The sequence below is a fragment of the Desmodus rotundus genome, chromosome 10 (assembly GCF_022682495.2).
Source record: "Desmodus rotundus isolate HL8 chromosome 10, HLdesRot8A.1, whole genome shotgun sequence".
NCBI classification, from domain to species: Eukaryota; Metazoa; Chordata; class Mammalia; order Chiroptera; family Phyllostomidae; genus Desmodus; species Desmodus rotundus.
In genome coordinates, this window is record NC_071396.1 from 85420216 (window position 1) to 85440150 (window position 19935).

Consider the following 19935-nt stretch of genomic DNA (forward strand, 5'->3'; position numbering starts at 1 on the left):
GGACTTATTTAAGAAAAAAAAGAATATCAAAGCTGTGAACATCATAATGGTAACAGATGCACAACTATCAACAACTGAATCTAAAAAAACAAACTAAGCAAATAACTAGAACAGGAACAGAATCATAGATATGGGGATCATTTGGAGGGCTATCAGCTGGGAGGTAGAAAGAAGAGAATGGGGGAAAAGGTGCAGGAATTAAGAAGCATAATTGGTACGTACAAAATAGACAGGGGGATGATAAGAATAGTATAGGAAATGGAGAAGCCAAAGAATTTGACATGAACTAAGTGGGGGGATTTCTGGAGGGATGGGGGTCACTGGGCAGAGGGGGACAAAGGGAGAAAATTTTGGACAACTGTAATAGCATAATCAATAAAATATATTTAAAAAATAAAATCCCAATGGAAAAAAAGGAATGATGTGGTTATGACTTTAATATAATGCTATAGACACAGGAAAGTCCGATATGCATGCCTGACATTGTATGAACTACCGTTAAGTGTTGATTAAATCAACATTAAAGGCCTGAATACATAACCTGCCAGGTCACGCATATTTAAACTCTAAGACCACATTCCAAATGACAGATGCACTGAAATATGCATAGAATATAAAAAGGCACCTGTGTATTGTCATGTTTTACTCTTCCTCATGCTTTGTCATGGCTACAAGCACATTCTTCTAAAAGGTAAGTGAACAGTTAATTATAGCAAATTGGCAGTGCAACCATAGGAATATGTACGTTGTAAGTGAGAAGAAGGTGACACCTGTCCAGCATGGCCCAGGGGCAGAGACCACAAGGCATGTGCTTCACCCAATGCATGTCAATAATGTCAGTGCATATGAGGCAGGAGAGTATTCGGAGACCACCCATTTCAGCTGGTTTGAAGATGTAAATAATCCCCAGTGTTTGATTCCAAGTGAAAATTAAAATATATTGGTACCCGCTTTTCACTCCAATCAGTTTATTCTGGTCTGAATAACAGACTCACCAGTTGAATAGCTTGGCTGTCTTCTGTCCCGAATGTGCTAACCATTTGGCCTGTTTTCCTCTAACAGCTAGTCCAGGCACAAACACTGATTATGGTGTGGGCTTTGTTTTTGCCTTATAAAAAAAATTCATGACCAGAAAGGTAACTGAAATAAATATTAGCTTTCCCTTAGAATCAGGTTGAGCTTTGTCGCTCTTATGAAAGCCTGTCAAGCAAGACTCATTTGCTCTCTGCTCTATAAGGCCCTGTGTGGGGTAACAAAAGCGTGAGCCTCAGACCTGGATGATGATGGGGAGAGGCTTCAGGGAGGCTGTGGGAACATACAGAGGAGTTCCTCCGGGCTTGCTGCCCACCTGCTTTATATCATGACACAGAGCTGGACAGGACTACAGACTCCCCAGTGACTCTACTGACCAGAGAAAGTGCACAATGCAGCCACTCTGTTCACTTACCACCATGCAACTGGGCCGAGCCAATCAACTGGAATCACTATCAATGGCTCCTATAAATTGGCTTCATGTAGACCAAGGGTCTAGCAGAGACTTAGTTCATGTTAGAGAGTTTATGTTTGCCAAAATACACTCAGTGTCAACTGAGTATTCTTAGGGACCTCCATCCCACATCTGCAGCCACTTAGAGATGCTATGAAGTGGGGACTAGCTTCTTTCCAAATGAGAAGCATTGCCTGCCTAAGAGGATCTCATTTGGGATGTATCTATCTTGCAGCCTTCATATTTTGGAGGACCACTTGGAAGCTCTTCTCAGGGGTTCCCATTCACTTTTCTAACCACTCACAGCCCATCATTTCTTTTGGCAGCCAGTAAAGTTTTTGTTCAGCACCTAATTTTATGGTGGAGTTACTAGCCCCACTTTTGAAGACACTGACACCTCTCCTTTATGAAGGTGTGAAGAGCCCCATTGTGTTGTAAGTAACTGAGTTGGTGTCTTCTCTCCATACAGGTCGGTAAGCAACCTGTAGGCAAAATTTAGCTTCTGTTATTTATAGTGCCTGGAAGAATGCTGCACAAAATAGATAACAAGTGAGAGCATACATTTTAGGAAGTAGAAAACCTAATGCTTGACACGTGATTGTGAAAATTGCCAAGTGACTTTTTTGAAATCAGAAGAACTGATTTTGCTTTTTCTGTACACAGAAAAATATTTATCTTGTTACTGCAATTTATGTAGAATACCATACCATGATTAATTGCGCTCTTTTACTATATCTTCAGACTATATGCAATTAGAAAGTGGTCAGAGAGAAAATTTGTAAACAAGTTTTATTGACAACTGATATCCTGTGCCTCTGTTTAGACTTTGGTGTTTACAGAACTTTAGATAGAAGTTTCAATATGGTTGTCACAGTAACACAAGAACAACCCTGGTTCATGTATTATCAGTAATAATCTCCTTGAATCTCTAACAGATGTTTTCTTTAAAAATACGTAATTCAATCATGCTGAATATTAAAATAAAACTTTTCTATTTTCTCTGTTATTATTTTATGGTACCAGAAGGGTCCCAACCCTCCCTGACAGATCATTTACTTATTCTAAAACAAGCATATTAATGCCCCACAGTGCTAACTCCTCTCTAAACAAATCCCCCCCTCCCCATCTCTGTGCACATGACTCGTACCCTTTCCTTCCTCTGGTGATCCAAGGAAGATATTTGTTCTGTTTCTTCATATTACATCTCAGAGTCTAATTAGCAGAAGTAAAACTGAATAATTCAGCTTAAAAAGCTCAGCTTAGCAAACCTGTCTCATCTGGCAAATTTACATTTATTATCCAGCACTCTGAAAATGCCTTGTAGTTATTTAAAAGGCTCTGAAATTTTTTTGCAAGTTTTGGAAATTTTTATTTTCTAAAATTCTATTTTAAGAAATCTTTCAATATTCCTGTTTTATATAAACCAGAAATGCAGTGTCTAGTGAAGAGGAGAGTGTGGGGAAAAGTAATTACAATAAAACATAGTAAATGTAGTTGAATGAGGTGGGACTGTAATTCCCAAGGTAAGCAGAGCCTTTATAAAGCAAGTGAAACAAACCATGTAGTCACCTGGAGTTTTACCCTAAATCCAGTCTAACTACTTTCTATCTTCTCATATAAAATTATTCCCCTATCCATTGTGTTTCCCTTCTGCCTGTTGTGCTTTAGGAAAATGTAAATGTGAGACACATCCCAAACCATTTTAAAATTCAGATCAAGCTAATAAAATACAATTGTGCTTTAGCCTTTAGTTCTTGGGTAGTTCTTTGTTGAATTATTTACAGCATGATGTGACTTAGCACAAAATAAATAAGGCTTTTTAAAAATTAGTTTATCACAATGGCCTCAGCTCACTGTTGCCATTGTTAATGACAGAAATACATATATGTCAAGAGAAAGTTGGTCATGAGTTGATGACCATAACCTTGAACCAGGGTTCAAAATCTCTACAGTTGTATTCTGTCTTTGCTAATGACACAGATCATAACCTCATGCAACAAAACTTCATTTATCAGCCCTTTCTTTCTAGTCCACTGAAAGTCTCATCTCTACCACCAACTGCTCCGTGACAGCAAGCAAGTCTTTTGAACACTAAAAGGATCATAAGAACCTGCCTAACACACATAAATATTATGGGAATCAAATCACATAGATCTAAAAATGTTTGAAAGTTTTTTTAAGTATTATATATAGATAATGTATGATATTATTATTAATGCAATATTCGTGTGCAAGAACCTTTTATAGCATAATTGTGGGAGTTGGTTTTGAAGACATTTGAAACAAAGAGTAATGCAAAACGAGAGTCCAAGAAAAAGCAAACAGACACTGAAAACTCTTCCATTGCTAGGCCATTTCAAGCAATGACCTACAGATTCTTTAAAGGAAAAAGATATGCTCCCATTTCCAATGTGAGGAACTAAGTGTTCTATATCAATCTAGTTTATATCAGTTTTAAATAGTATAATAAAGCAAAGTTTTAAATTATTGATTTCTTCTTGGACCATTCCAAAAATATAGGGACATCCAGGTCACCATATAGTCCCAGGAGTTTATGTCATGTCCTTCTAAAGGTCCTTAAAAAAACTTTTATCAGGTTTAAAACATCATATTTTTTAAAGAATTTATTCATTTATTTTTAGAGAGAGGGGAAGGGAGGAAGAGAGGGAGAGAAACATCAATCAGTTGCTGGGGACCTGACCTCCAACCCAGGCATGTGCCCTGAGTGGGAATCGAACTGGCAACCTTTCAAGTTGGGGACAACACCCAACCCACTGAACCACACCAGTCAGGGCTAAAACATTGTGTTTTCATCAAGCCTAGAGAGTTATTGAATATGATACACCATTATTTTCATATACACTATAAAAGAAAGTTCTGTTAAACTATGACATGCCATGACATCCAATTTCAGAGATTTTAAAATGAAAAAAAAAGTTTGTCTTAGAATCAATGAATATAGTCACTGCCTTATTGTTATAAAAAGTAATCCCTAAAGATTTGTGAGCGAACATCTTGCTTCTGCCCCTTTCAGATTCTCATCCAGGTCACTGGGACACCAAAATCATGTAGTGGACCCTCGCTGACCATGCTGTCTCAGGCGGTACTGTCTGCCACCATGGCAGTCTGCTCTCAAGAACGCAGCCCTCCCCAGTCCAGGGGTATTGCAGGCAACAAGGATCTTTCACAGTGGGCAGCCGCATCTTGCCCCTGGACCACCTCTTCCTGAATACGGGGGAAAGTTCATCATGGGCTGATCCCTGAGGAATTCTTTCAGTTCCTTTTTACCAAAACCAGTGTAATAGGACCATATGTGCTCAGAACTGGGCTTATATTTTCTATCCAAAGAAATATATGTGATTACTCCAGAGACTATCTCCGCCATATTAACAACAGGGTTGATTATCTGTATAATTAAAAATTATGGTGCCTCTATTGGGGAGTTTGCTGATAAACTCAGTGAGCAAAAAATTGCCCAATTAGAAGAGGCAAAACAGGCTCCCATCAAAAATATCCAGGATGCAGTGGATCTGAAGTCACAGAAGGAACTGGCTCAAAAGTGCTGTTACCTTTTTGATGTCCAGAGGAATAGCATTGCTATCGCCTGGAAGGTTACTTACAAGGAATGGCCGTCTAGAGGATACGAGAAGGTAAAGAAGGGCCCGAATTATATCTCAGTGCAGATCATGACGCGTCAAAAGGAACAAGAGCACGTGATAAAATGGGTGGAGAAGCACATAATGCAGAGCCTGTCTGCACAGCAGGAGAAGGAGACACCTGCCAAGTGCACTGCAGATCTGAAGCTGCAAAGAAGCCTCAAGCACAGCCAGCTCTGTGAATGCATCTATGGCGACTGAGACAGCTAGAAGCAGTTGACTAAATGGAAACCAGGCCGTGTGACCAAACCCTTCTGTATTTCCATCCACTGGAGTTACAGTTTACCCCACCTAAAAATGAAAAGTGTGAGTTTCATCTAGTGAGAGAATTAAAACAGTCTATTGGTCAGTGATGTTTCTTGGCCTTCTTGCTCTGCATTTTGAGTTGTTCTGTGATCACTTTTGAATAAGCGGTTTGCTTTTAGTAAAATTTGGTACCTGACTAAAGACTACCAGGTTACAGTTTAAATTTGTAACAAATTATACCATCTTGCAATAAAGTCACAGCTGAAACAAGAATAAAAAAGTATTTCCTATTTGTTGAAAAACTGGAAAAAACGTGTATTAGCAGAAATGTGGTTGCAGAATAAGGCTTAGTGTAGCTGAAAACCCAGAGGAAGGATGGAGGTTAAGGTTGGTTTAATGACGGGACTGAAGGCTATCTCAAGAGAAGCCATTTTCTGTCTCATCGTTCTGCCTTCCCTGGTGTCAGCCTTCCAGAGACAAGCTTCTTTTGTGGCATCAGTTCCAGCTTTTCCATCTACACCCCTACTTTGCACTGGAGATAGGGCTTCTAGCCTTGCACTCCCGGCAAGATTCTAAAGCTCACTGCACTGCTAGGTTCATCTAGGACATCTCATCGCACCTCACCTGCACTGTCACTGCTGCTGGGGAAAAGAAGATATGCCTGAAAAGTGCATGGACGGAACGGGGAGGAAGTGATACCTAAATGGAAAATCTGCCTGTTACTAGAAATAAAAGGAAGGAGCGGGGATTGCTTGAAAGCTGTGATGTAATTTTATTGTCACCTTGTCTAGGCTATGAGGCCCAGTCATTTGGTCAAGCATGAGTCTGGATGTTGATGTGATGGTATTTTTTAGATGTGATTACAGTAGATTGCCCTCCACAATGTGGGTGGGCTGTATCCGATGAGTTGAAGCCTTTAAGAGAAATGAATGAGGTTTCCCAAAGAAGAAGGAATTCTCCTCGATATTTCAATGGCAGCTCTTCAGCCTTCAGCTTTCTGGATTCCAGACTTGTCTGCCCCTGCAACCATCCTGCAATACCAAGAGCCAATTCCTTAAAACCAGTCAGTCTCTCCCCACCTCCCTTTCACTCTTCCTCTCTCTAGTATAGAGACAGAGACACATACAAAAGAGGATAGATATTCCCTATGATCCAGGACTACCACCACTTTATAATATTTTCTCCAATGCCATTTATTTATTTCCTTCTCTATGCATAAAAACATATGGAAGCATTTAACTGAAATATTATCCTGAATATACAAGATTTCAAAACTTTTGAATCTTGTCTCTGTCTCTTAATATGTTGAAGTGATCGTTTTCCCATACCCTAAAATATTTTAATGGGATTTTTTTCAGAAGTTACCAAAAAATCCACCACATAACCATAATCCATTTAACTATTTGAATATTCCTGGGGTTTTTGATTATTTCATTTTACTCTCTATATACACAGCCCTCTCTTCTGATGTGAGAAGCCAGCAGGGCTCTGCCTCTGGAATCTGAGATCTCTACCAATCGGGATCAAAAGTGTTCCCTCTAAACTCATCAAGTTGTGTACATTAAACATACAATTTTCTATATTTTGCACCTGGTTCCACTTGGTGCAGGACAGAGCTCATTATGAATAAACAGCATGCTGCCAATTCAGTCTTTAGCCTCAGTGAGTCTGACCCGGCACCAAACAATACCACTATCCTGGCGCTAACCATGAAGATCTGTACCCACCGTAAAGGTCTTCCTGGCAGTTATGTGGACTGCTGGACTCTGCTCCTATGCCGTCATCAGCATTGAGAGCACACATTTGTTTTCAGGTAATATGAAATGTTTGCCACTTGTCCAAAATTTGTTTAATCCTATAAGATCCTTATGAGAGTGGAGGAAAAACAACAAGAAAATGAGGAAGAAGAGTTAGGAAGGGGACTATGTGGACACTCAGTATTCTGCATTCTATATTCGCTCATTTACAATCCTAATTATGAGATTAAATTAAATGTGCACTCATGAGCGGTGAACAGGATGGATGTTCTTGGAGAACAAAGAAACACATGGCAGCGTGGCAAACCATGTTAGCATTTCTTCCACACACAATTGACTGGGGAGTTTCAGGGCCAGACATTCCCACCACTGCAGATTCCACTCTCCATCCATTATCTCCATGCGAGGCGGTCTCATCCAAGTCCCCAGAGCCAATGTGCACTCTCAGCAGCTGCATTTCTCTGAGATGGTTAAGTGGTAATTTTCCCAGTTACTCTTCTCAAATTTTAGATGGGGAAAAAAGCATGCCCATACCATGAGATGGTGATAGTAATGGCAGGAGTTAATCTGTGCATTCGGTTAAATGCTATGTTAGCAATGCCTTGAAATATAGCATATGATTGGTGCTTCACTGGTACAGAGAGTCATGGTCTTCAAGAAATCAATTTTTAGGTCTCCTGTTCTATTATTTCAATGTATCATATTTTTATCTATTTACTTATTTGCCATATTCTATAAAGAACTTTTGCTTATAAATGCTGAGTTATATTTTTAAGACTAAACTTAACCTTCCTACCTACATATTTCTGGGAGACTTACATAAGATTTGTTTGCAGCCTTTAGTATCTCTGTAAGCTAAAAGATTGAAGGGACTTTTTCTCCTAGATGCTGAAAGATTAAAACATTTTGTATGTATCAAAATAACTATCTCACAATGAACTTATATTAAACTGAGTTTAAAAATAGATGGAGTTGCTAAGTTACTAGGTTAGATTTAAATTTTAAAAAATAGAAAGGAAGATGACTCAAATCAAGACATTTAGGAGTCTGTTCTGTTCCTTTATTTATTTAGATATTCATTCAATCATTTAGATATTTATTTATCATCTATCATGTCCCAGACACAGTTCTACACACCGGAGATAGAACAGTACACAAAACGGACAAAAGTGTTTGCCCTCGTGGGTCTTCCATTCTAATGGAGAGAGAGAGACCCCTGCACTAAAATTAATTGCATTTTAATAAAGAAGAGAGTGTGTAAGTACTTGAGATGACAAATAATACAATGTCACAAAACCATGATGTAAGAAATTATAAGTTTAAATATCTACTTAGCATTATATAATTATAGTATCTTATTTATGTGATAGATGGTTAGAAATAGAATTGTGTGAAACCTGAAAATTAAACTGGTAAATATAAGGTAAGGAATTGGAGAAAGTGGTGTGGTATGAAAGGCATCCTAGCAAGGGGGGGAAATTGGGACAACTGTAACTGAACAACAATAAAGAAATAAGAAAACCATCCTCAAAACTTAGCAAGAACATGCGTTGACAGTTGCTCAGGGAACAAGGTAGGGGCTATCATCCCGTGGTTTGACAGTGCTCCCGATTCCTGAAGAAGGGTGCACAGCAGGGTTGGAAGACATTCACAATTTCTGCAGTGTAATAAAAGAAAATAAATGACTGGCTTGAACAAGAAGGTTTAAGGTGTGAAAAGACAGAACACGGTACAGAGAGAGTGTGTATCTTAAATCATAGCCTAGATAACACTTGAAAAATAGCAAAATAGTAAACTAGCCTAACTGTCCAATTAAAATTCTAAGATTGTCTGTTTGGTGATGCAATGGTAAGCTGATTCTTAATATTTTGATTACATTATGAACAATTTAAATGTGAGGCTATTGTGTTAATTTGTCTTTTAATGAAGGGATATTTTTTAAGACCAGCAGTTGTAGAAAGAGCTGCGGATTGAGAAATTAAAGCTACTATAAAATTGTATCTCCAAGCTCTCCTAAGCCTCATATATTGAAAACACCCGTTAGTCATCTCCCAGGAATCCCCTGGGCACCTCTGACTTACATGTCCTAAACTGAACTCTCCTCCCGTGTCCTCATCCCAAGGAACAGTTCCGCCATCCACTCAGACTGGCAAGGTAAAAACCTAGGCATCATTTAAAATCTCTCTCTATCTCTCCTCACCCCCCCCCCCGCCCCCCGTCATGCACACACACACACTCCTACAGAAAACCAAACCGCACGTTTTGGTGATCCTTCCTCTCCATCACCAGGTCCTTATCAGCTTCCCTCTGAATCAGGAGAGCAGCCGCCTGGCTGGTCTTCTGCACTCTGGTCTCTCGTCTCCCGCTCCACAGTGTTGTCTAAGTCATCTTCCAAAACACAAACTTGATCATAGACGCCTTCACTCTAATACCAAATTTGGCTTCCTGATGCCTCCACACTCCTGTAAGTAAAACATTTCTTTTCTCACACATACACATTCATCTATAAATTATATAGATTTAAAACAAGTGCATTAATATATTGTACACATAAAAGTATCCATAAAAATTGAAATTTTAAAAGGTGAGATATACATGAAATACACACTTTATATTCTATTTCTTAATGGTAGAAAAATATTTGGCTATCACTAAAATGTTATTTAGTGAGAATGTTGAATATGCTTCATAATTTCTAAAAGCTTTTATTACCTTCTGATAAAGCAGTTTAAAATCTGCTTCTAAGTAGTTTATTTTGATGCTTTATTTGATGGCTGTAGAGCTGCAAAATACATCTCACAGAGAACCACATATACAAAGAGGAAGTCCATCATTGGACGAGTTTATGAAATTATGATATTCATTTTTCAAATCATCCATGCATTTTGCATGAGCTTATGTGAAAATTCATAACATTTGTATTACTCATGTTAACTCCAACATTTAAAGTCATTTATCCATTTTGTGAGACTTAGTCAAGTTAGACAGTATCCGTAAGTCCATTTAACCAGTCACCCATAGATTGCTAACAAGCTGCAGTTCACTTTAAGAATGAGCAAGGGGGTTAGGGACACCTCCTCGGTGTTGTGGATCTCAACCGTTCCCTCAGAATTCGAAGTACCTGGTAAGTCCCTCTGTCTGTCTGACATACAGACCAAGAAAGGGCACCGATGACAGTCCATATGTTACTTATTAGTCAAGCCTAAGTACTTCCTCATGTTTTCAGATACAAATTTAAGTTTTCACACTCCCCCCCCACCCCAGTGTATCATCTCATACAACGTGTTAAACTCTGAAGTGTTCCCACCCCATTTCGGATACCACTGTCCAAAGTGTTACATCCAAACACCTTAGCTGGACACACCTGGCCTTTCTTAGTCTACCCTCAATGACCTCTCCGTTCCACACACCCAAGCCTTCAGCCACATTGAACTTCTCATCATTATTGAATCTCTAATCATATCTTTGCTTTCAAATTCCCTTTCTAAAATACTGTGCCCGCACACTCCGCTTCCCCCCAAACCATCCTTATCTGGTACATCCTTCTCCATCCTTCAAGACCCAACACAAATGAGAGCTCTTCTCTTATGTTCTTCTCGACTGTCCAGTGTTCTCCTAGCATTTTGCTCATGTCTTTTAACACTTCTCAAGCCACACTGCACACATGTGTCTTCCGCTGTGCTGAAAGACCCTTGAGACCAAAGAGCACCTGGGTAACTGCAGCACCTAACAAAGCGCCCAGTTGAAAGCATCGCAAAACCATTTGGTGAATAAATTACATGTCAGGAAGGCTGGTGCAATTTTAAACTTTGAAAAGCCAAAGAATAGCAAATGTGAAGAATCAAAGACCATTAGAAGATGCTAAAGAGACACAGGGAATCAATTACCTAGTATTCTCACACTGGTTGGCCAATGACCAACTCAGGAACAGGATATAGGGGAACTGCAAAGAAAATGCAATTGGCAAGTAATGTTTAATAAATCAAGAATACCTTTCAATTAAAAAATTGGCAACATTGTCCCCCAGGAGATCCCCAGGTGAGACAGTGGCGACCCCACTGGTCCCTAGAAAGCTATTTAGGCTTTGGTCTCCATGAAGCTGCAGTAGAAAACCTTAGCAGATTTCATCTCTTGCCCTCAGAGACTAAGTTGGGAGATAGCTTCACCCTTAAAAAATAATTACTGATCAACAGTATAATTAATTAAATCTGCTGTCTTCAAAATGTACTGTGATTTAAAAAACACTGACTACAGAAATAGTAGGTTCTTCTAAAACTATATCTGTTCTAAGCAGCATCTATAAATAATGTCTAATTTACTTCATGTGATTTATATGTGGTTTTTTTCAAAGTGGTATAAAATCATAGACTTATTATCACACAGGGCCTTACCTTATATGAGCCGAGGTAACATTTTGCTCCTTTTACTGTACATGAAGCATAGCCTATGATGTATCCACCAATATATATTATACGATGAGCATATTCTCACTCTGCTATTCTGTTTCCTTATGGAGGCAGCAGTTTTTGCTCATGGTCATAGCTAGAAATCAGGACTTGGTTGACTCCTTTAAGGTCTCTTCTTAACTTCATCTGTAAAACCATGATACTTTTTAGGTAAATCACAAAGATTTACTTGGGAGAGCTCAAACAATGCTTTGAAGGTAGTATTGTTTCTTTATTTCAACATTCACTACTTGACAAGAAACTTGAGTCATCACAAGGCCATGATTCCTGTGAAGTTGTCATCTTATGCCTCCTTTAATACTCATCTCGATAAATCCTATCGTATCTTGGAAATGAACCTTTCCATCTCAGTCCTACATGGTATTACAATACATTCAAGGTGGTTTCCTGCAGCACATCTCTTGAGGTTATAATTTATACTTAAGCGGTATCACAGCTTAGCAAGAACTGAGCTAAAAATAAACCAGATAGAATGAAAAGTTTTTGAGCATACAGTTTAAAATATGGATAAACTCTGCCTCTTTCTGTAATACCTCACATTAGATTTTTGTGGAAATGTGTGATTGAAGCTCTCAGAATATTAGCTTTAGGCAGATGCTGATGTTAAGTAAAAATATTTATTTGAGAGTAGATTTATGAGAGGTAGATGTTTTTAAAATGAAGTCACTGATGGATGTGGGCAGAGACAACAGCATTGAGATCAGAAGCATTATTCAGTGTCCAGCAACACATTATAATACCCTATATCTATGTAGCATTTCCGAGCGAACCGCATTCATCAGTGCTATATCTCTTTCAAACGCACGAAGTGGCGGGAGCTGTCAGAAGCAAGTGTCATCGACAGAATCTCTACTCTTTAAAGAAGAAGCCGAAAAACTTGTTGAAAAACATGATTTTTTTTTTCAGATTGATATGAGTACTTTCTTCCCCTCGTTTATGGACTGGTTTTTTATCCATTAGGCTACATTTCAACATTCCCTTGAAAACAAGAAAATTCTTTGTCAAAAGTGTAATTCAGACAATGGTGGGGGGAACAAGGGATTTGATCTTATTGAAATATTTCATTCTTTGTAGACACATATTCACTCTTCAAGTGGAGAATGACCATCAATGTCAGCAAAATTAGCAGATTTTCTTGTGTTGATGAAACCTTACCTATTAGTGGTTGGTGTGTCCTCGGGTATAATCAAGATGGAAGATATCCCCAGCTCCTGTGTCAGAGAAGAGTTTAGATGATCAATGCCTGGAGTGATCATTGTAAGGGGACCCTGACAAGCAGAGAGACAGAATATTTCACTTTTAAGTGTCTCTCTCCATACTATTGTATAATAACAACAAGGACAATGCTTCCCCCAAAACTCCACATACAACTGAGTACCTTCCTCCAACTGGTGTTCTATGCTCACCTCCCACTATACCTAGCCTGTTTTTGATTTGATTTTATCCCTCACCACCCCCCTATGTCAAATGGATCCCTGTGGTAGACATTACTTACCCTCCCCAAGATTTATACTTTCCCATTCCTTCTGAGTACATACACCTGAAAGTTAGGTGATGACCATGTGACTTCCTTCGACCAGTGAAATGTGAGGAGCGATCCGTGTCATATCTAGATGAAAGCATTGACAGTGTCAAGTGCAGTTTTCCATACCCTCCCATTGCCATGGCACTCGTGGAAAGGTCACAGGAATGCAGCAGGCTAAAACGATGAGCCACCAGAAGAGCTGCCCAGGGGACTTTGCAGGAGCAGGAAATTAACTTTTTGTTGTATTAAGTCACTGAGGTTTGGTTTGGTTTTTTTCATCCCCACCTGAGGACATTTTCTCATTGCTTTTTTTAGAGAGAGAGAGAGAGAGGGAGAGAGAGAAACATCGATGGGAGAGAGAGAAACATCAATGCAAAAGAGAAGCATCAATTGCTTGCCTCCCATATGTGCCTGAGGACACAGAATCATACACTCCCAGATCAGGGACCAAACCAACAACCTAGGTATGTGCCCCAACTGAGAATTGAATCCAAAGCCGTTTGGTTTACAGGACAGTGCTCCAACCTTCTGAGCCATACCAACCATGGCAGCCACTGAGCTTTTGATGGTATTTGTTACAGCAGCATAATCTAGCCTACCCTGACTGATACAGCCTCACTAGCTCAATTCACACTGACCACCATTTGTGCAGCAGCCCACTGCTTCATATGTGGATAATATACCAGTGAGTTGTTTTTATATATGAGTGAGCTCCAGTCACTGTTCAAGGCAAAGTCTCATACTCATATCTGGTAGCAGCAGGAGGTAGCAGGGATACTCATGTGTGTCCCACATCCTGTCCAAGTCCCTGAAATAGCATTGAAGGTGGACCAGTGCAGATAACCATCTTGATTTATTACCAAGGAAATAATCCATTTTATGGGAGGAGAGTGGAGCTTAATTTAGAGCACACCAAAACTTCTGGACTAGTGGGAAATTCAGTGGAAATGCCTAGCAAATAATTTGTAATGCAGAAACAGGGCTTGGAAACAGGTTAAGAATGTAGATAGATTCAGAAGTAATCACACACTTGAAAATTACCATATTTTCGGACTATAAGACGCACCCCCCCAAATTTGGGAGGAAATGGGGGTGCATCTTGTAGTCTGAATGTAGCTTACCTGGCTCACTACAGGATTTCTGCTTTAAAGGATGTTATTAAATATTTTACCACATTTTTTGCTTCAAAATTTTTTTTCCTATTTTCCTTCTCTAAAACCTAGGTGTGTCTTACAGTCTGAAAAATACAATAAACATAAGACATAAATAAATTTCCAAGGAAATGGCAGAAAGTGAGAAAAATAAAAAGCCAAGAAATGATTCTTAAGAAATATTCATACTTGGGGGGGGCAGTTGCAAAGAGAAGAGGGTTGAAGAAGGGAGATATGAGAAGTAGGATGACAATACCCATTCATTTTGAGAGCTAAGAATATCATATCTTCATTAATAAATTCATTGAAATTTAAATTTCAAGGCTTTTAATGAGGATAAAAATGTACTACTCCTTAACAATTCATTTACTCTCTCAGATATCAAAATAGATTACCCATCTGACAGCCAGCTGGACATTATCTATAATAAAAAGCAAAATTATTTTTTAATTCAATGTCCCAGAACTATTTTATAAGGATTTAAAGTTTTGCAGATGAAACAGGAGAACTTTTTAAAAAATATTTCAAAGTTCTTTAATAAACACATTTTGGGGTTTATTTTCTTTGCAGTTTGTTTTATGGGATTTCCCTGGTTAAACCTGAAAACTACGATTGGTGGTTTTACAGATCCAGTGCTGTAAGCTGACAGAAGAACTTAATGACAAAAGGTACAGAGAAAAACTCTTTAAAAATGTCCAAATGAAAATAGCTGTCACGTGGTGCTGTGCAAGAAAACCTAGGTACTTCTGCTTCAGGAATTTTCACATTTTGACCACAGATTGTTTTCCAAGCCACTTCCCGCATGGTAAACACTATGGATCTAGTTTACTGGGAACCGTGTTCTCACAAACACCGTTTGGTGCTTTAATCTTTTTTCATAAAACTGTCTCCACTGACACAGGGATCAAGTTCTTCCAGTGCTGAGAGCAGGCAGAGCAGCCCCTGCCTCTCTATCCCCATGACCAAGTGCAGGTCCCTGATCTTCAAGCAAGCAAGGTTCCTGCTCCAAACAGAACTTTTACACATATATGATTTGCTCTGTATTAGAGTCCTTCGATTACTCAGCAAAGTTATTCTTCACATCTGGCCCCTGCAAGGCACTATGGGGTGCAGTCGTCATTCTTGGGTTGGCTGCCTTAGCCCCTGTGCTCAGCGCCCACACTACTCCCTCTGCAGGTGTGTTGGAGTTTGCACCAGCTTTCCTCCTGCGAGGACGACCTCAACAATCTCTAAACCCCAGGGGTGTGTGCCAGACACTACCCTAGGTACTTCAGATGAATTTTCTCATTTAATTTTCAAGATTGAGGTGCGTATTAGTAACATCCCCATTTTACAACGTGGGAGGCTTACACGTTAAGAAACTTTGCCTAAAGTCACAGAGCTATTAAGTAATGCAGTCAGGACTCAAAATAGTTTGACCAATGCAAATTGGGTGCCCTAAGTATTGCTACTCAAAGTGTGGTCCTCAAACCAGTAGCAATGGCGTCAGCTGGGAGTACTGGGCAGAATCTCAGGTCCAACCGCACATCCACTACATCAGACTTTGGTTTTAACAAGGCCCCCAGGTGATCCCTCTGCACTGGGCTAAGTCACCGCGCTATGCACACTTCAATTTAATGGACACTGGGGATGTGAAGACAATCTTTTTCCTGAATTACAAGTGGGAGGGTGTGCGGAGGTATTATGTATGACGCGTTCTCCCAGGGCAAAAGGAAGGATTCAGACTACAGGTTCTTGTAGTTTCAAACACTGGAGATCGGCAAAGTTTGGGAGCGCTTCCAAAAGCAGCGGATATGGAGCTGCATCTTGACATTTCTCAATTCATTTCATTCAAAAGAGGTGCTGCTCCAGATGGATAGGTGCCCACATCAGTAACCTCTAGTGAGCTTATCCAGCCTGGATCCCATTTTCCAAATAGAATCCAAATTTCAAGAACACCAGAAAGCAGATCTAAAACCTCAATAAAACTTGTTTTATTATTACCTAATCAATAATCGTATTATTTTGTTTAGAATTGTCCAGTGTAATTAACAATGTTCTTGACAAAACTACTTTGCTCCTCATTATCAGTTCCCCAGGTATGAATATAAACAATTGGTGTCAAAAGAGGATGCAAATCGCTTCGTGTGAAGTCCCCAGTTACAGGTACTTAATTTAGCGTGTATGTCGCCTTTCAAGCCCCTTCTCCAAGCCAGGCCGGCTTCCTCCCTCTCGGGTGTGGCCCCAAAGCCCAGCGCGTTTCCCCAGCCAGCACTTTTATCACCAACTCACCCTAGGGTTCTAACCTGCATGCTGCCTTCCCACTGACCCGCCAGTGGGTAGCCTTGGACCTACCTGGACCTCTCCTCGCCTGGGGTCTCCACCCCGCACCCCCGGAAAGCGGTAGTGGCGCTGGCCCGGCTCTCCCGGGGTGGACAAGCCGAGAGGCGGCGGTGGCAGACGGTGAGTCACGTGTGGCGGTGGGGGTGGAGCGCGACCCGCCGGGTGGGTGGAGAAAACAAAGCCCCCAGCTGTCAGTAGAGGAAGGAGGCCACAGCGCCGGAGCAGGTGAGTCAAGTGCATTTAAAGCGGTACCACCCTGCACACCCCGACACCCCTGCCCTGGCGAGGTCCCTCCCGGGCCAGGCACTGGCCTCACTTCCTTCTGCCGCCCGGGGTCTGCAGTCCGCCGGTGGCTGAGCCAGTGGGACTGGGGGTCTCCGAGCCCAGCAAGAAGTTATGCAGGGGTCTGCGCCGCGGCCCGGGGGTGCTCCGCCGCGCTCCTGCGGGCCACCTCTCCTTGGGGCCCCAACGCTGCACACCCCGGGAAAGGGGAGGGAGTCCGGACTGCCACGCTGGCAGAAGCAAAGTGGACTGGCTCGGGGGTTGAGGGCCGAGGACAGGGACACTTGGCGCTGGTGAAGAAGCGGATCTTGCGGGTGTGCACCCCAGCGCACCACCCTAGAGACGCCAGAGTTGGGGCGCAGGGGCTGAGACCTCTGGGCGCCGGCAGGGGCTGCGCGCTTAGGGCAGACCAGGAAGTGCAGCACTCTGGCGCCCGCCGGCAGCGCAGCAAACCCCGGACCCCTACCCCAGCTGCTGCCCCCGGCGCTTCCCCTTCGGCGGAGACCAGCCCCACTGCTCCCCACTCCGGCTCCAGCTCCCGCCCTCGCTCTGCCCCTGGCCCCCGGAACTCGCTGCTGGGTCGGTGGGAAAGAGTTACTATGAGCCCAAATGGTTCTTCTGCAGAGAGCAACCTGCGCGCAGGGCAAGGGCTACTCAGCGACTCCCCACTCTGCTTCCATCCGGAATTCTTCAGCCTACCCTTAGAAGGGCTGTGCCAAGACCAGAAACCCCACAAAGGGCCGGAGGAGGGGTTGGGCACAGAAAGACCATCCCCCGTGAACCTGGAGCGCTCGGAAATGCAGACTTTCAAACCCCGAAAGAGCCAGTAGATTTGGTCACCCCTGAGTCACTCTGCCAGTCCCATGCCAAGGGCCGGCCATCGTAGAGGGCAAAGCTGTAACCTCGGAGGAAGGGGCGCTGAAGCCATTTGAACAGGAGCAGCCTTTGTCTTAACCCCCAGTCCCCTTCTGCTAGTCCTCGCTGGGTCACTAGCGCTTGGAGTAATTAATATTCCTAGCATTAGCCATCCCTTCATCTCGGCACCAGCCGACACTACTGTCTCCTCCCTGCGTGTTTTCTCCATCGCTGGCTCACGTCCTCTTCTCCCCCTCCCCTTTTTGGGACGTGGTCCTGACCCGCTAGGCCAGAGGAGGTCACTAAAACGCTCTATAGTGCAGTCATGTAAAATCAAGGGTTAAGCGTTCAAACCTGCACCCGCCCCCCCCCCCCCCCGCCCACGGGGAGACGGTAGAACTTTCTTGATTAGCATAGTATCTGCCCTGGGGCCGCGCTGCGAGGCGGCGGTTCCGTCCCAGCCGAAGTGAAGCGTGCAGTCCCGTCTTGGTTGAGGTTCGGGCGCAGCACCTGCTCCTAGTCTGAGAGGACCCAAGGCTTACAACTGTGCCGAACAAGACATTGTGGAATGAAACAGAACAGAGATCAAAAGGTAATCAAAAGAATGGCACCTTTGCATTGCTTCTCTTGGACGCTAAATCTAGCTTTGTATTTAGCAAGCAAATGGGCACTGGTCCTTGTCTAGCCAGGGTCCCCGCTGGAAATGCGCCCACTGCTTTCCTAACGTTCTTTTCTGTCGAATCAATGAGGATATCAGGGGCTATGTGTCAGTAGGTCTCCAAGAGAGGTTTGGGAGCCCACCAAGGGGTCATTAACTAAGCTAAACCGGTAGGTTTGTCTGGCGTGGGAAGAACCCTGCTTCTCCAAAGCAAAGGTTCCCAAACTTTGCTGCCAATTAGAATCGCCTGGGAGCTTTGACAAATCCTGACGTCCATCTGTCCTCCATACCCAGTTAAGTCAGACAGGTTGCAGATGAGAGCCAGCACTCAGTGCTTTATTTTAATCTCTGGGGGATACCATTGTGCAGCAGAGTTTGAGTCACTGATGCAAAGGAAGAATTCAGTGGCCAGCCTTTACAGGCGTTGCGAGACAAGGTGCCAGTTTAACTACTTGGGTGGGTGGGGGTAAAGACGCTGAAACTGGGTGCTGCTGAAGAATGCCCCAGGGTGGGGACTGTCATCCGTCAGCTTTGCTGGCAGTTGACGCCTGCCACATCATTTCTCACCCTCGCTGCCTAGGGTCTGGTTCTTAGTAGAAAGATCGAAGTTCACTGTCAGTGCCTGGTTGCTGCAAGTTGTTGAGGTTGTTAAGGAGACGGGTAGAAACTTTCATTCCTGCGCTGCCTCACATGTAGCAGGCAGTGGGAAACCCAGCAGAAACTAACTAGGAGTAGTCTGGTGAGTCAGCAGTGGGCTGCACTCCAAGGCGGAGCCGGGAATAGGAAGTAATTACATGGAGTAGCTTATTGACACGCACAAACGCCACTCCTTTGAAAGCCCATTTGAATATCTGTTCAGGATCTGTCAGCTCGTAGGAGCCTCTCCCTTTTCCAGCTCCCATTCTACCTGCTTCAAATAATGTTTTCTCCTGTTGGAAGGGGAAACACAAAGTCAACTAACTAGACATCTTGTAATCTCTTTGGAGTTGAGGCATATTTTTAAAATTGTTGGAAAAGTGTGAACTAGTTAGAGTAATTTCAATTGTGTGAAATAGGATGAATTTGCAATCCATACATTTCAAATACAAAATGTCAAATACTGTTTGATTACACATTCAAGGGTGGATTAAAGGGTCTATTTAAATAGAAATGGTTATCCTAACATTTTACATGAAATTTTATTTTTGCTATTAACTGAAGATTTCCTGCTTTAAAAAAAAATATCCCCACAGGGTCAGCCTAAATAAGATGACCTGTTTAAAGATGTAAACAACGTTTATTAAATACTTATTTTTCTTCTCTTTCTTACTATTACTTTTAGTTTTTATACAGCTCCTTTCCTCATTATTTTTTATATCACCGTGACTCTCTCCAGCATTGCCCAAAGGCTTTCTTCCCCACTGTTTCTGAAGGAGGATCACCAGCGCCCAGCAAACTTTCAGTACCGTCAGCACTGAAGTGCACTTTGTGTACTTTGAACCTCTCCTAGCACTTATTTACCTTGCTTGGTGTTCTGTTGCCTCTTCGGAGG

General features: G+C 42.0%; 1 protein-coding gene, 1 long non-coding RNA gene and 1 pseudogene across 10 annotated transcripts in view; 2 read left to right on the plus strand and 1 right to left on the minus strand.

Moving 5' to 3' along the window:
• Positions 1 to 4574: 4574 nt before the first annotated feature.
• LOC112322949 (ATP synthase F(0) complex subunit B1, mitochondrial pseudogene) lies at positions 4575 to 5445 on the plus strand (annotated as a pseudogene).
• A 691-nt stretch (positions 5446 to 6136) lies between these two features.
• Positions 6137 to 16730, minus strand: LOC112322695 (uncharacterized). 7 transcript variants are annotated; one of them, XR_011650480.1, is made up of 7 exons: positions 16622 to 16730; positions 13107 to 13220; positions 12767 to 12822; positions 11537 to 11737; positions 9405 to 9607; positions 7116 to 7243; positions 6137 to 6419 (listed from the first exon to the last, which is right to left on the minus strand). It is a non-coding gene; the product is annotated as an uncharacterized lncRNA (long non-coding RNA). The 7 variants fall into 7 exon arrangements; XR_011650481.1 differs by having other exon boundaries at positions 7116 to 7253; XR_011650478.1 differs by having other exon boundaries at positions 7116 to 8802.
• MAPRE2 (microtubule associated protein RP/EB family member 2) overlaps positions 16629 to 19935 on the plus strand; it is a 133495-nt gene continuing 130188 nt past the window's right edge. Inside the window, exon 1 of one of the 3 annotated variants that reach the window (XM_053913419.1) lies at positions 16629 to 16729. Coding sequence is in view for 1 of the 3 variants with exons in the window: in XM_045187961.2 (XP_045043896.1) it covers positions 18315 to 18338 (24 nt within the window). In the remaining 2 variants the exon portion in view is untranslated. The other 2 variants (XM_045187962.2, XM_045187961.2) reach the window with 2 other exon arrangements.